This window comes from Crocodylus siamensis, chromosome 5, assembly GCF_052110815.1.
Source record: "Crocodylus siamensis isolate JL-2025a chromosome 5, ASM5211081v1, whole genome shotgun sequence".
In the NCBI taxonomy this organism is placed as follows: domain Eukaryota; kingdom Metazoa; phylum Chordata; order Crocodylia; family Crocodylidae; genus Crocodylus; species Crocodylus siamensis.
This window is the reverse complement of record NC_143399.1, coordinates 185,944,946-185,958,395: the sequence shown is the minus strand read 5'-3', so window position 1 is coordinate 185,958,395 and position 13,450 is coordinate 185,944,946. Positions and strand designations below refer to the sequence as shown.

Below are 13,450 nucleotides of genomic sequence, written 5' to 3'. Positions count from 1 at the left end.
TTAGAACAAGAACTAGAAAAAAAGTACTCTGGAGGTACCAGAACAGACTGTTCAATTTATTACACAAATTAAACTTAAATTCATATCTATTTTTGGCAAAAACTTAATTCAGAGAGGGCAAGGTATTTCCAAATATAAAGCAGTTGGACATTTTCCTTTAACAACCCTCTCATAGCAAGTTTCTAATAGTTTACAGTGCAGTAGAGAACACCATGTATATCCCAGTACACCTGAATGTGTTTAAATCACAACCACCTATACTGGAAGTCTATTCAATTTTTGTAAAGTGAGAGAGGAATATAGACAACAGAGCTACGATGCTTCATTTTTTTGGACAAGTACTTACTACGCAGAATAGTCAGTCAGGAGGATAACCGATTCCCTATCAAAGTAATCAGGAATCTAAGAGGCACATTTCAAGTGTGCAGACTTTTGCTCACCTGGTTAATAGGTACAAAAGGATGAAATTTATGGGCAGCAGGTGTAGCAGGAGAATAAGTAGAAGCATAGACAGGTTCCTAAAGCAGGGGTAGAAGCAAACCACAAGAATTAGAGGAGGGAGTAATTGGTCAAAAGATGGAGGAGAAAAAAAAAAAACACAACATGAAATGGTTTCTTAAGTACATACTGCAGCTTCAAGCCTAACCTTTTAGAAATGTTCTCCCTATTGAAAAGCCAGTACTGGAAAACATTCACACACAACACAGCGTGGTTTAAAATCAACGCTACTTCATACACTAATTAAATGGAGTTCAAGACAATATCACAGCAATTTAATGCAAAACTAAGCTGCACACACAGGAGAAACACTCTTCATACTCAGATGTTTTTAATCTCTGCTTTCACGATCCATTAAATTACTGAAGCATATCAACCACAACATGAATGTTTCCACTGCAAGGGTCATCAGCCCTTCACAGGAATAAGAGCCCATCCATCTTCTGGATAAAATGAAATGATGTTTTCTAAAACTTGAATATTAACTGGAAAGATGTCTGGAGGGAAATACTAACACACAGCACTCAGCAAAAGTGAATTTACTACTCTAGCCAAAGCCTAGAATAACCCCTTCATCAGTTAGGCTTACCCAAAGCTGATTAGACATGGCATTATCGTCTGTAATTCTTCCTTCTTCCTACAGGTTAAAACAAATAGGAAACATTGCATGGAACGCTAGAAAGGTGCAGTTTGTTAGAGAACAGCTCAACTTGCATTCCATTCCATTCCATTCATGCTCCAGGTCTGATTAAAACTACGCACATGCACGCACTGTGGATGCCACATATGAAAGAGATAAAGCTATTACAGTAACCCAGACTAATCTCATCTTGAGGTCACACTTTTTTCCTTTGTTTTTAAAGGGCTTACCCCATCAGGGTTGTGTGCGTCATCTTCATGATAATTCTGAATGACAACAGTTCACAACCCTGATACTTGCTAAAAGCATGTGTGTTACTGATATACATCAGGAGTTTGCAGGATCTTGCCATAGGAATTAAATACATTCTGAACTTGACTGACTGCTACTAAAGCATAGCTGAAAAATCACACTACTGAAGAAATCTAAACAGATTTAGACATAAAAAGACTATGAAACAGGAATTCATTTCAGTAGAATGCTATTCTTTTGATGCTGTGAAGGACTGAATTTCTGGGAAACAAAACTGGAAACAGGTAAGCTACTGTCAAGCTTGAGAAATAAAAACAACATACTAAATCCAATACGTGACCTCCCCATAGAACTAAGATTTGGTACATTTGAGATTTCATCTAGTTTTTGGGCTAGGAGCTGGGCAACTTTTTCACTAATGTATTGGCTATTCTATAACCTGCACAAACATGCTGTGCCATACCTCCCAAAACCTAAGACTCCTTACAACAGCTTCCAACAGAAGATAAAAAAACATTTTTTTCCCCTAACAAATCTTGATGGTCTCCTCTGTTTTATCCCTCCTTTGTCTGTTCCATCTGGAGACACCAATGTAAGTTTTCCTTAAACTGTATGTTTACTCAAAATGTGTTAGATTACATATACGTGAACTTAACACTTACAGGGAAACGCTTAATTCCCATACTGCTGGAAAGATCTTGTTTGTAAACAACTGCTTACAGTGATTTAAGCATTTTGACCAAGATTGAACAGGTATGTTAACTAAAGCACAAATATGAAGAAACTCAGTCTTTCAACCCTCAATAAACCTGGATTATTATTATTTTTTAAAACACATTTGACAATTTAAACTTACATTTTACACATGAATGCTTTAATCAACCTAAGTTAGGCAAGCTTTGCTACGGGCTTTTTAAAACTGTGCCTAACCATATCAAATCTGAATAGTGATGTACTATAGCTGGAGAAACAAGTGGCATTTTTAAACTGCATGTTTTAATTCTGAACAGAAGCACATTACCAATTGCCTGTGGTTAAGATCATTCCAATAAGTGAAGGGGTTTTTTTTGTTTGTATTGTATTTTTTAAAAGAAGCTCCCAAAATGTTCAATATTCAAAACAGCTCCCATGCTCTTTTGCAACAACAAGCAGCACTGTACATTTTCTAAATGTATGTAATCTCCAAGTATTATCCAATGCACAGATACTTTGTGGAGCTGAATGCTGTTGCACAGTCTTCCTGAAACACAGCAATAACTCACTCCAACATGTTTCATTGGCAATTATCATTTTGAAGGCCCATCAAGAATATATGCAAGATAATCTGAAAGTAAAGTACCAGCAGACTTTAGAATACCAAATAGCATTAGAAACTAAATATAAAGCATCACTGGAACCTAATTGTTTTTTGAAATAGCATCACTGATGTCATCATAGTTCTGGGTATTATCACATGCCACAAAGTATGGAAAACTATTCCCAAAGTCAGATTTTTCCAGTTGTGATATGATACTCAGCTACCTAGTATCTTAAATGCTAACTTTTTGATTTAGGCTCTAGGCTCAAAATAGGCAGAAGTTAACATTCAAAAAGTTTACAAGCCATTTTTAAAGTTGTGTTCTATTTGAGGAATGTTAGTAATTGTATCTTAAAAGCAGGTTGTTTTAGAAACTAATCCATTTGACTGTGGCCCTACAGCTTTGCTTACCCAACTGAAATTATTATAACACCCCGCCTCACGGTATTAATTATGATTAGAAACAATCCACAGAACAACCACCACACAAGGACTCGTCTTAACCTACTTCCTATTAAGAGACTTTTCAAAAACACATTTGCTTTTAAACCATATGTTTCTTCATTCAGGTATAAAATTACTCTCCAGCCTCTGGCAGACGTTACACTTATGACGGAATTAACCAGTCAATCACATCTTAAGTAGTAACTTGGACTAGGAACCCTAGATAGTAATACCACACATGTTCATTCAATTAATGGTGCCATAAAAAGAAAACAATATGATAACTGGTTCCTAGGTGCCATAAACTGAAAGTGTGGCCAGCACCAGAGTCTTATAGATGAGGGAGCACTTGGAGCCTTTGGCTCCTGAGCACTTCCACAACTGGGAGAACCCATCAGCTGATGGGCTCCAAGCCATGAGACCACCACTAGCTGGTGTAAGGGGAGCCCAGGATCACAATCCCAGGCTCCCTCTGCAACAGCAAAATGGCTTGATTGTGATCTGATCCCCAATCACAAATGGCACAGCAGGAGGGGAGGACTGATTGTTGTGATCACAGGTCAGATCCCCTCACACCTTTAACTGAACATCTGTCAGCAGTGTCAGTAAAGCCAGATCGCTCATTGTAGGGTAATGGAAATAGGATATGCAGAGTCTACTTCTATACAACAAATTTATCATAGTTGGCACATTCAAACATACGGTACTGCTCTGGGGAGGATGGCTCCTAGACTGGACGCAGGGAAGCCCTTTTCATGTAGATTAGCTAATTAGTCCATGGTTAGGATTGCACATATCACTCACCAGTGACAATCTGGACCAGGTACAGGCAGCTATTGGCTTAGGTGATAGCCTGCCTGGAACAAATGCAGCATATACTGGAGGTCAATGTTACTGACTACGGTAAACTTACACTAGACACATAGCCAAATCCTATTATTGATGGTTCCTGGCAGTAACTATTCAATAAAAATAAATTAATTTAATAATCAGACTAAGAGATTCTCCCACCTGGAAAAGAATATATTGCAGGCTTCACCTTTTCCACATCCTTTGTGGCAATACCACCTTTTTTTAGTTGTAGCTCAGAAGTCATTCCCAACCCTGAACAAAGTTTACTGCAGTGCCATGTACAAGAAACAGATGGAACAGGAAGAAGTTTTCCTGATCTAAAACTGATCTTTGATTCACTGTGCGTGGACCTACATGTGTGGGTAGGTATAATGTATAATTGGGTATAATGCACAGTAGTAGCCTATTCTACTGTGCATTAAGAAGTCACATAAAAACAGTGCTAATATACTAATGCACAGTAGAATTAGTCTACTGTACGATAAGCATCACTAAAAGGCATTCACTTTTGCTACTGCACATTAAAGCATCCTAATGCATCTTTATGTAGTACCTCATATTAAGTAAATACAAATTAATGCTCAGTAGCAAAAGCACGTTAATGAACATGACAGATGTGCCCACTTCTGTTACCTCAGTCTTGATCTCAACACAAATCCTTGAAATGTATTAAACTCCATACAGGTAGTTTCACTGAATGATCAAGTTACAGCTGGTTAGTTTATAGCGCAGTGGTTAGGAACATGAACTTCCAGGTCTTTGACAGCTGACTCTCTCCATTTTCCACCTCAGATAAACAAAACAGAAAGCCAACCTAGAGGTCACAGACGGCTCCAGCTATCCACAAAGCTACTCAAAAATACAAGTGATTCATGGATATTTTAGCATTTACATGTTAACAACTAACCCTGGTAAGTACTATAAATTCTGTGTTGTACAGAACGATTGAAAGGTTCAGCAGTCCTTTTGCAACTTTAAAATTGTGAAAGTTTTCCCTCACTAACAAGCAAGCGATTCATTTAACAAATACCTTAAAACCTGTTTTTATTTTTGTGAACATGCACAATCCAAGTATTTTAAGTTTTATAATGTCCTTAATCTTAAAAAGCAGATTCCTATTTAGCAAGAATATACTGAGGCAAGCAAAGATGTTCTCATTTAACAGCTCTCATGGCAAGGGGGACCTCATTTAAACCAAACCCAAATGACGAGTTAGAGGGCTGTAACACTACATGCAGTGGCCATTAGCTGAGTGAAGCATGCTTGTCTAGTCTGATGCACTTCCAAGGCAGGTGCGCTCCAAGTAGAACATTTTTGCCCAGTTTAGGCAGCTTTACCTTATTCTTTAACAACTGTTCAACTTCTTGCAGCTGCATGCTACGCTCAGTGACAGACACTTTTGCATACTCCTGCTTTTTGTTAAGTCGGCTTTTCCAATCTTCTTCTCCACTCTTCTTCAACAGCGCCAGCCTATGGAGGAAAACATATAGCAAATATGGCTTTCAATACTGAACTTTTCAACACTACCCAGGAAAGGTATAAACTTTAGAATTACAAAACTTGTTAGCCAGAACATCCAAGTCAATTTGCTCCTTTGAGTACAACCATTTGAGACTCCAGGTGCACATAGCTGAACCTGAAATTGAAAGTTAGGGTATTCCCAGCATTTTGTATTTCACACTTGAAAATGATATTTCATATTATTCTCTGAAAAACAATAAGGCAGCAAGTATGTCCAAGAGTCACCCAACTCCCATGGGACACTGCAGGGGGCAAATACCAAAGTCTTGCTCAGCACTGTAAGCCTATCTATGTGCCTACCAGATTTTTCTATGGTGCATGGTACGTACTACCATTGTATTTAAATACCAGTAACAAGAGGGAAACTTTAGTGCATCACCTCTGAGACAGGTGCTATGTTTAAAATATAAATGCTATTCCATATACTCTCAAGCGACCATTTACAGGTGAAACATGAAGAGTCTCAACTGGCTCTGGAGAGCATTGCATGTTTTCTTTTGTTAGTAGTTAAACTGTATACTAGGATCTTTATTGACACTGGTGGGTAGGGAAAAGCAAAAAAAGGAACAGGATTTTTGTCCTAAGTCCCCAAAACAACATTAACATAAATATTGTAGCCCTTAGAAATTTGTATTTTATATCTGTATTTTAGAGAATTAAACATATGAACCTGTTGTGCTCGTCTAACTATAGCACTGCAGTCTCACTTAGCTTTCCCCTACATTTGTCTAAGCTTTATTGCACCAAATTTTGTTTTAAATCATTTAGGTAAAGGCCATACCATTAACAAAGATCTCAATCTATGGTCCCCGGGCTCCCATTCCGCTTCTGTTCCCCACCATCACTATGCTGCTGCTTCTTGCCCCGATGAAGGGGAAGAGGCAGTACCACAGCTGGAGGTTATACCCAGGGTGGAGGATTGTGCCTGCATGGGTCAGTGTTGGGGAGGGTGCCCAGTGCAGTGCTGAGTGGGTGCCCAATGCAGGCATGTGGTGCAGTGGGGGTATGGAGGGACATCCATGCAGCATGCCTGGTGCAGCCCATTTGCTGTGGTAGTGTGGTCTCTGGGAGCTTAGAAGTCAGACAGCCCTGCCATTAAAAAATGTAAAATCTCATTGGACTACTGATCCCTGACCTTGCTACGACAACCTCAGTCATTTAAACATCATTTAATCTGAATCAGAAGACTTGTATGTTTGTTTTGGAAGGCAGATGAATGTTGGTCCATTCCACACATCCCAAACTTACCTTTAAATTGTAAAATTTAAATTGTAAAATGAAGGAAATAAAAAGGTTATAAACAATTCCATTGCTGGAGAGATTTGTCTGATCAAGTTCCAGATCTGCTATCAGGTAAGCAGTCAAGTAGTGCAACCAAAATTAGTGACTTGCTGATGTCTGGCTAATAGTCTATCCTGTAAAATGATTCTTGATTTCTGTCAGCCAACCTTCGTGGATAATACATTAGAATCACAAGAAAGTGGGGTTGGAAAGTGCGGGAGATTATCCAGTCCAAACCCCGGCCTGAGGCAGGATCATCCCTATTCAAACCACACAGTACAAATCCTTGTCTAACTTTTTCATAAATCTAGAGTCAACTCCAACACAGCCACAAGGAATAGCATCGTCACATGCCACAGATAAAGCAGGGGGATGACAGTGGCCAGTGTTTTGCTGGTGCGAAGATTGTCACAACACATTCAAAAGATCCAAGAAAGAGGGCCACACTGAGCACTACATAGGAAAGAAAAACACTTGACAAGACTCTCTAGCCAGGAACCTCTGAGTTTTAGTCCCAGCAGGAACATTGACACACCCCTGTCAAAATCCCCTACTTTTGTTTTAGCCAACACCCAATGTCTGAGGAAAGCAGAAAAAAACAACCACCACCACAAAACCCAAAACACCTGATAAAAGTAGCAACAGGAGGGGAAAAAATTCCTTCCCTATCCCATGCAGCAACCGAGAAAGCCAAGAAACATGGGAAATATCCACAGTATAGCACAGGCATAGCTACTCCTAGATCATCCCTGAACAACGCATAGACATCCATAGTTCCAACCTTTATTTCAGGGGTGGGCAAAATACAGCCTGTGGGCCAAATCTGGCCCACGAGGCCATTCTATACAACCCACAGGGCCCTTAAAAAATTTAGAGAATTAGTATTGATCTGTCCTTGGTACCTGTCAAAAATGACAGAAACCTGGGGTAGTAGGACCCAGGGGAAGCATGATGGGCAAGCCCGGAGCCAGCGTGGGGCCCAGGCTGGCAGTGGGGGCAAGTTACAAGCTAGTGCTGAGTGCGGGAAAAGCAGCCCCTTGCCCACCCTGTGGCCGGTACCCTGCACTGCAGCCGCTCAGAGCCCACATGGGGCTGCCTGTGCCTGCTCAGGACAGCCCTGCATGGGCTGCGAGCGGCTGCAGCAGGGAGCACAGGCCATGAGGCAGGGGAGGGGCCGCTTTTCCCCAGGCTCAGCACCAGCTTGTTCCCTGCCAGCGAGCAGGGGGTCAGGGCTGGGGGGGCGGGCGCTGGAAGCGAGTGGGTGCATGGGGCCCACACTGGCGGGGTCCACAGCAGGGTGGCAGGAGCTGGGCCAGCTCCCCCTTCTCCCTGCTGGTACAGTCCAGCCTGGCTCCACTCTGGGCCCCACCAGTGCTGGTCCTGAGACATTGGTCCCAAGTTGGTGACCAGGGGGTGAGGCACCTGTCAAGGGGTGGGGCTACCCATGCAGCCCTCGACAGCTTGCTGAAACTGGGTAAGCAGCCTTCCCCCCAAACTAATTGCCCACCCCTGCTTTATTTGAACACCTTCGGTGATGCTCAGGACAGCCCAACAATTTCCCTAACCAGTCTATTCCACAGCCCCACTGTTCTAGCAATGAAGAAGCTTTCACTGATATCCCATTCCTGAAACTTCAAGCCAGCATGGGTACATATCTACTGGGCACTCCAGGAACCGTCATACTTGAATTTGATGATGAATTTGTTTTCCTTCTCTCTTGGCTTGGAAAACGTTATCACCCACTGGTTATTCAATAACATCATGAACCAAAAAATGTATGGCCACCATACTCACCGTATCCAGCCTAAAGAACAGATTTCTCTGTCCAAAACTGGATCTGATGAGAGTGCATCCACTTAACATATGAACTTGGGAAAGGAAGTAAGATACAACTGGTTTTCATCTGCTGCTCATACCCTACCACACTGCCAAAGCTGTAATGAGTTGGGGAGACCAGCTTTATCAATCAGCATGTAGAATATTAATCTTCTGGGGCACCTTAGGCTTCTCTGGAAACCACAAAGATTTAGGACTTATCCTGTTTAATTTGTGGCAGACTACACTTTAGACCTGGTTTTGGATTGGGATTGAAGGTCAGAGTATTAACCCTCAAACCTACATCATAAACAAGATGAGCCCTTAAAGATTGTTCCATGCTCCATTTTCAGATTAATGAAAATCCAAAGGCTTCAGAGAGCTCAGAGCATCTTGTTACATCAGAGAGCTCCTCCAGTGAATTCTTAGGTCACTATAATACTTATCTGTCCTGCACTACTAACATTCTAAGGGACAGCCAGCACGGGTTTGTTGCGGGTAGGTCTTGTTTGACCAATCTCATTTCCTTCTATGACCAGGTGACCTATCACCTGGACAAGGGAGAAGAGATTGATGTCATATATCTTGACTTCAAAAAAGCTTTTGATCTGGTATCCCATGATCACCTCTTGGCCAAACTGCCCAGTTGTGGCCTTGGCTCCACCACGATCCGCTGGCTGGGAAATTGGCTTCGTGGTCGGACCCAGAGGGTTGTGATTGATGGCAGTCACTCATCATGGTGCCCTGTGACCAGTGGGGTCCCTCAAGGCTCTGTCCTGGGACCCATACTGTTCAACATCTTCATTAACGATGTGGACATTGGAGTTAGGAGTGGACTGGCCAAGTTTGCTGATGACACCAAACTTTGGGGCAAAGCATCCACGCCAGAAGATAGGCGGGTGATCCAGGCTGACCTGGACAAGCTCAGCAAATGGGCAGACGAGAACCTGATGGTGTTTAACACCGAAAAATGCAAGGTTCTCCACCTTGGGAGGAAAAACCTGCAGCACCCGTATAGGCTCGGCAGTGCTACGTTGGTTAGCACTACAGAAGAAAAAGACTTGGGGGTCATCATTGACCACAAGATGAACATGAGCCTCCAATGCGATGCTGCGGCTAGTAAAGCGACCAAAATGCTGGCGTGCATCCATAGCTGCTTCTTGAGCAAATCCCAGGACGTCATTCTCCCCTTGTACTTGGCCTTGGTGAGGCCGCAGCTGGAGTACTGCGTCCAGTTTTGGGCTCCACAATTCAAAAAGGATGTGGAGAAGCTTGAGAGAGTCCAGAGGAGAGCCACGTGCACGATCAGAGGTCAGGACAACAGATCTTACGATGACAGGCTGAGAGACATGGGACTCTTTAGCCTGGAAAAGCGCAGGCTCAGGGGTGATCTGATGGCCACCTACAAGTTTATCAGGGGTGACCACCAGGATCTGGGGGAACATTTGTTCACCAGAGCGCCCCAAGGGATGACGAGGTCGAACGGTCACAAACTCCTGCAAGACCGTTTCAGGCTGGACATAAGGAAGAATTCCTTTACTGTCCGAGCCCCCAAGGTCTGGAACAGTCTGCCAGTGGAGGTGGTTCAAGCACCTACATTGAACACCTTCAAGAGTAAATTGGATGCTTATCTTGCTGGGATCCTATGACCCCAGCTGACTTCCTGCCCTTTGGGCAGGGGGCTGGACTCGATGATCTCCCGAGGTCCCTTCCAGCCCTAATGTCTATGAAATCTATGAAATCTACTGCTGGAGTGTGCTCTAGGCAGTTTTTGCTGGCTTTGTTCTCACTTTCAGCCTAATTTACACACAATCAAGTAAAGCAGAGCTGTCTTCTGCTGTGGTTGCTCAGTAGAAGCTTAAAGACTTCCTTTTAAATTCTTATGCCCTAGCAAAAGTTGTCTCCCCACCCCACCAACTATAACACCTGTAAATCTCAACCAGCAAATGTGTTCAAGTAGCACAATGTTCTCCAACCTTTCTGGGTAGGAGATCATTTTTTTAATTAAAAAGCAACCCAAGATCTACCATGTGCTACTTCTCACCCTTACCCCTGCAGGTCAGTCCGTGGGGAGGCAGATCAAGGCGGAGAAAAAATTATTTGGGGGCGTGCCCCCACCCAGCAGGTAAGCCTGTGAGGAAGGGTGGGGGGCAGATTGAGGACCAAGCGGTGAGGGAGGGAGCGGGGCACACGCAGGAGCAAGGGCTGGGGAGAGTGGGGCCCTGACCGGAATAGGTAGTGGGACAAGAAGAGCCCTGGGAGGTCTTGTGGGGCAGAGTGGGGCAGGCTGGTGCCAGCGCAGAGCCAGGCTTTTCCTGTATGGGTGTCTGGCTGGGCAGTGCTGCGCTGCATTCGAGCCAGATGGCCCCCGACCCTCTCCCAGTGCTGCCATCACCTGCCCCGAGTGCAGCGTGGCCGAAGCCCCACAGGAAATGACTCAGTGCAGCCTTCCGATCCCAGTCCACAGTGGCAGCCCACCCTCCCCCTGTGCCCTTGAGGGGAAGCTTGTGCTGGGTTCTTCCCAGCAGGGTTTGGCTGCACTACATTCAGGGTGGGCAGCAGTGGCACTGGAATAGAGGTTGTTGGGGGTGGGGGGTTACAGCGAATGTTGGGAGCCTGCAGCCTTCCCCATGGCCCCAACTCCCCGCACTGCCACCCAGCCCAAGCACAGCACAGCTCAACACCTGCACCAGGAAGAGCCTGGTACTGCCTGGCCCCAGTCCGCCCTGCCCCACATGCAGATCCAGGGGCACATGCCCCCCATGCCCCTCGCCTCCTCCCCCCACCGGACGAGCCACTTGCAGCTCTGTCCTGCACCCCACTCCAGCTGTGCAGGGCCTGCCCATGCCCCACTCCCTCCCTCACCTCTGCTGCAGCTGCCAGTGCTGCCCCACATTTGGGAGGGGCATGTGCCCTCCCATCTGTGCATGACAGGCAGCTGCTGTTGAGGACTGGGTGTTGCATCCCGAGCATTGCTGGAGCTGGCCCAAGAACAGCTCCACACCACGTGCATCTGCTGTTGGGTGGGCAAGGGACAAGGCCAGCAGCAGGACACACATGGTGTTGATCTGCTCCCAGGCCAGCTGCAGTGGGCTCGGGGCACAAAGCCCAGCCTACAATGGCAGCCACCTCCACTGCACACAGATGGGGGAGGCAGGCACGTGACCCACAGGGCCTCCGACAGGGTGCAAACAGCAGCAGGAGCCCCCCATGCCTCTGGACAAGCCACCTGGGATCAATCCTCCCACTATCCACCTGCTCGGGCCACACTCATCTTACTCCTGCTCCTGCCTCTGCCGTACTGTCACTCTGGGGGCCGTGATCTGGCACTGTTCCTTCCCTCTCCCATGGACTAACTTGCTAGCCTTGGGGGATTGGGGGCGCATGTGCATGCACATGCATGCACAGCACCCCCCCGCCTCAGACTGTCCTGAAGAGGTTCTGCGATTGACCGCTTGATGACCACTGAAGTAGCTTATAGGCTGGTCAATCAGAAGCGTCTTGATTCTGAAGCTGATCTCAGTCCTTCCTGCTGTGATGGAACTGTCTGCTATTTTGCTAACACAACTGATTAGCCCAGGGAAAGGTCATCTACTTCTGCACTGGCAGAGCAAAGGCTTGGGGGAACAAAGTTTCACCTTCTCAGATGAATTCTAGCAGGTAATTCTCCACGGTACTGGAGAAGAGAACTTCATCCCACAATCTGTGCTTTGGCTACTTTCTAATTGTTAAAAGACAATTGGAAAGTACTCTCTCCCTTGTGTGTAGTGATTGATTCCTTCAAAAGGAACAGGCAGCTTGCCCTCTGTAAAAAGAGACATTGGCACCTTGCCTAGGGAGCAATCGTAAGACACCAATAATGTTGAAAATTTCTGTACCAGCATCTCTGTGACAAATTGTGAACTTCCTCTAAGTTTTTTTTAAAATGAGTATGGTGCATGCCACGGGGTATTCGTTTATGCTAGATTGCTTGTTGGTTCAGAGCTGAAGATGTTAAGGGAACAGAGCAGGAAAGGGAAGACAGTGAAATCAAACACTTGAATGAAACAGCCACGTTTACAGTCATCAAGAAGCAATTCTTCAGCCCCAAGTCTGGTGACAAATGTTTTGCTAAGGCTGAGAAGAAATAAAGGGAAAGATTTATGGGACTTGAAGAGAAACCAGAGTCCCAGCCTAGAAAAGAAAGGGAGGAAGAAAGATTGAATAAATGGGCAGGGACTGCACAGGTTATGCTGGTGTGGCAGAGCACATGTACTGGAACCAGGGCTCATGGTTTTTCCTCACAGGTGTGAGCTAGCTGAGCAGAAGGGAACTCAAAAGTTAATAAAGATAAAAGAGTAAGATTTACAAAAGACTCATGCAAGCAAGCCCTTCTATTGTTTTCACCCTTTGCTCCACATGCTTTGTATCTTTGGAGGAAGCAAATAAAACTGCTTTATTTTGAAGATCCTGGTGAATCATCACTGCATCTTTGGAGTGGCTGTTATTCCATAAAGCAAAACAATGTTTGGCACAGCCAGCAAAACCCACTGGGTGGAGAAATGAAGCTGGCGAGTGCCCAGAAGAAACATTCAATATTTTGTACTTACGCTTTAAAGGAAATGCCCCCTGGAGTGAGATTTACAAATGGAACTTACACATGCGCTATTGCCAGGCAAAAGCAAGCAACTGGTTGCAATTTTTGCCTTCTTGGACAAAAATGTACCACTGTAACACAATGGAAAAAACTATCTACTTCCAAACCCAAGTCTATCACTAGCATGTTTGGGAGATTCTGAATCTTAACACTCCCTATAGGGGTTCTTTCCTGCATTGGCAGAAAGAGGGAGAGACTAGACAGTCTTAAACCT

The 13,450-nt window shown here is 44.6% G+C and overlaps 1 protein-coding gene across 21 annotated transcripts in view; it reads right to left on the bottom strand.

Annotated features, from left to right (window-relative positions):
- SVIL (supervillin) overlaps positions 1-13,450 on the bottom strand; it is a 200,437-nt gene that overhangs the window by 41,853 nt on the left and 145,134 nt on the right. For 13 of the 21 annotated variants that reach the window (XM_090047480.1, XM_090047481.1, XM_090047472.1 and 10 more), the window contains 3 exons: positions 5,321-5,453; positions 1,088-1,135; positions 441-518 (listed from right to left, as the gene is read on the bottom strand). In XM_090047480.1, the coding sequence (XP_089903606.1) occupies positions 441-518; positions 1,088-1,135; positions 5,321-5,453 (259 nt within the window). The remainder of the gene's footprint in view (positions 1-440; positions 519-1,087; positions 1,136-5,320; positions 5,454-13,450) is intronic. The other 8 variants (XM_090047479.1, XM_090047491.1, XM_090047492.1 and 5 more) reach the window with 3 other exon arrangements.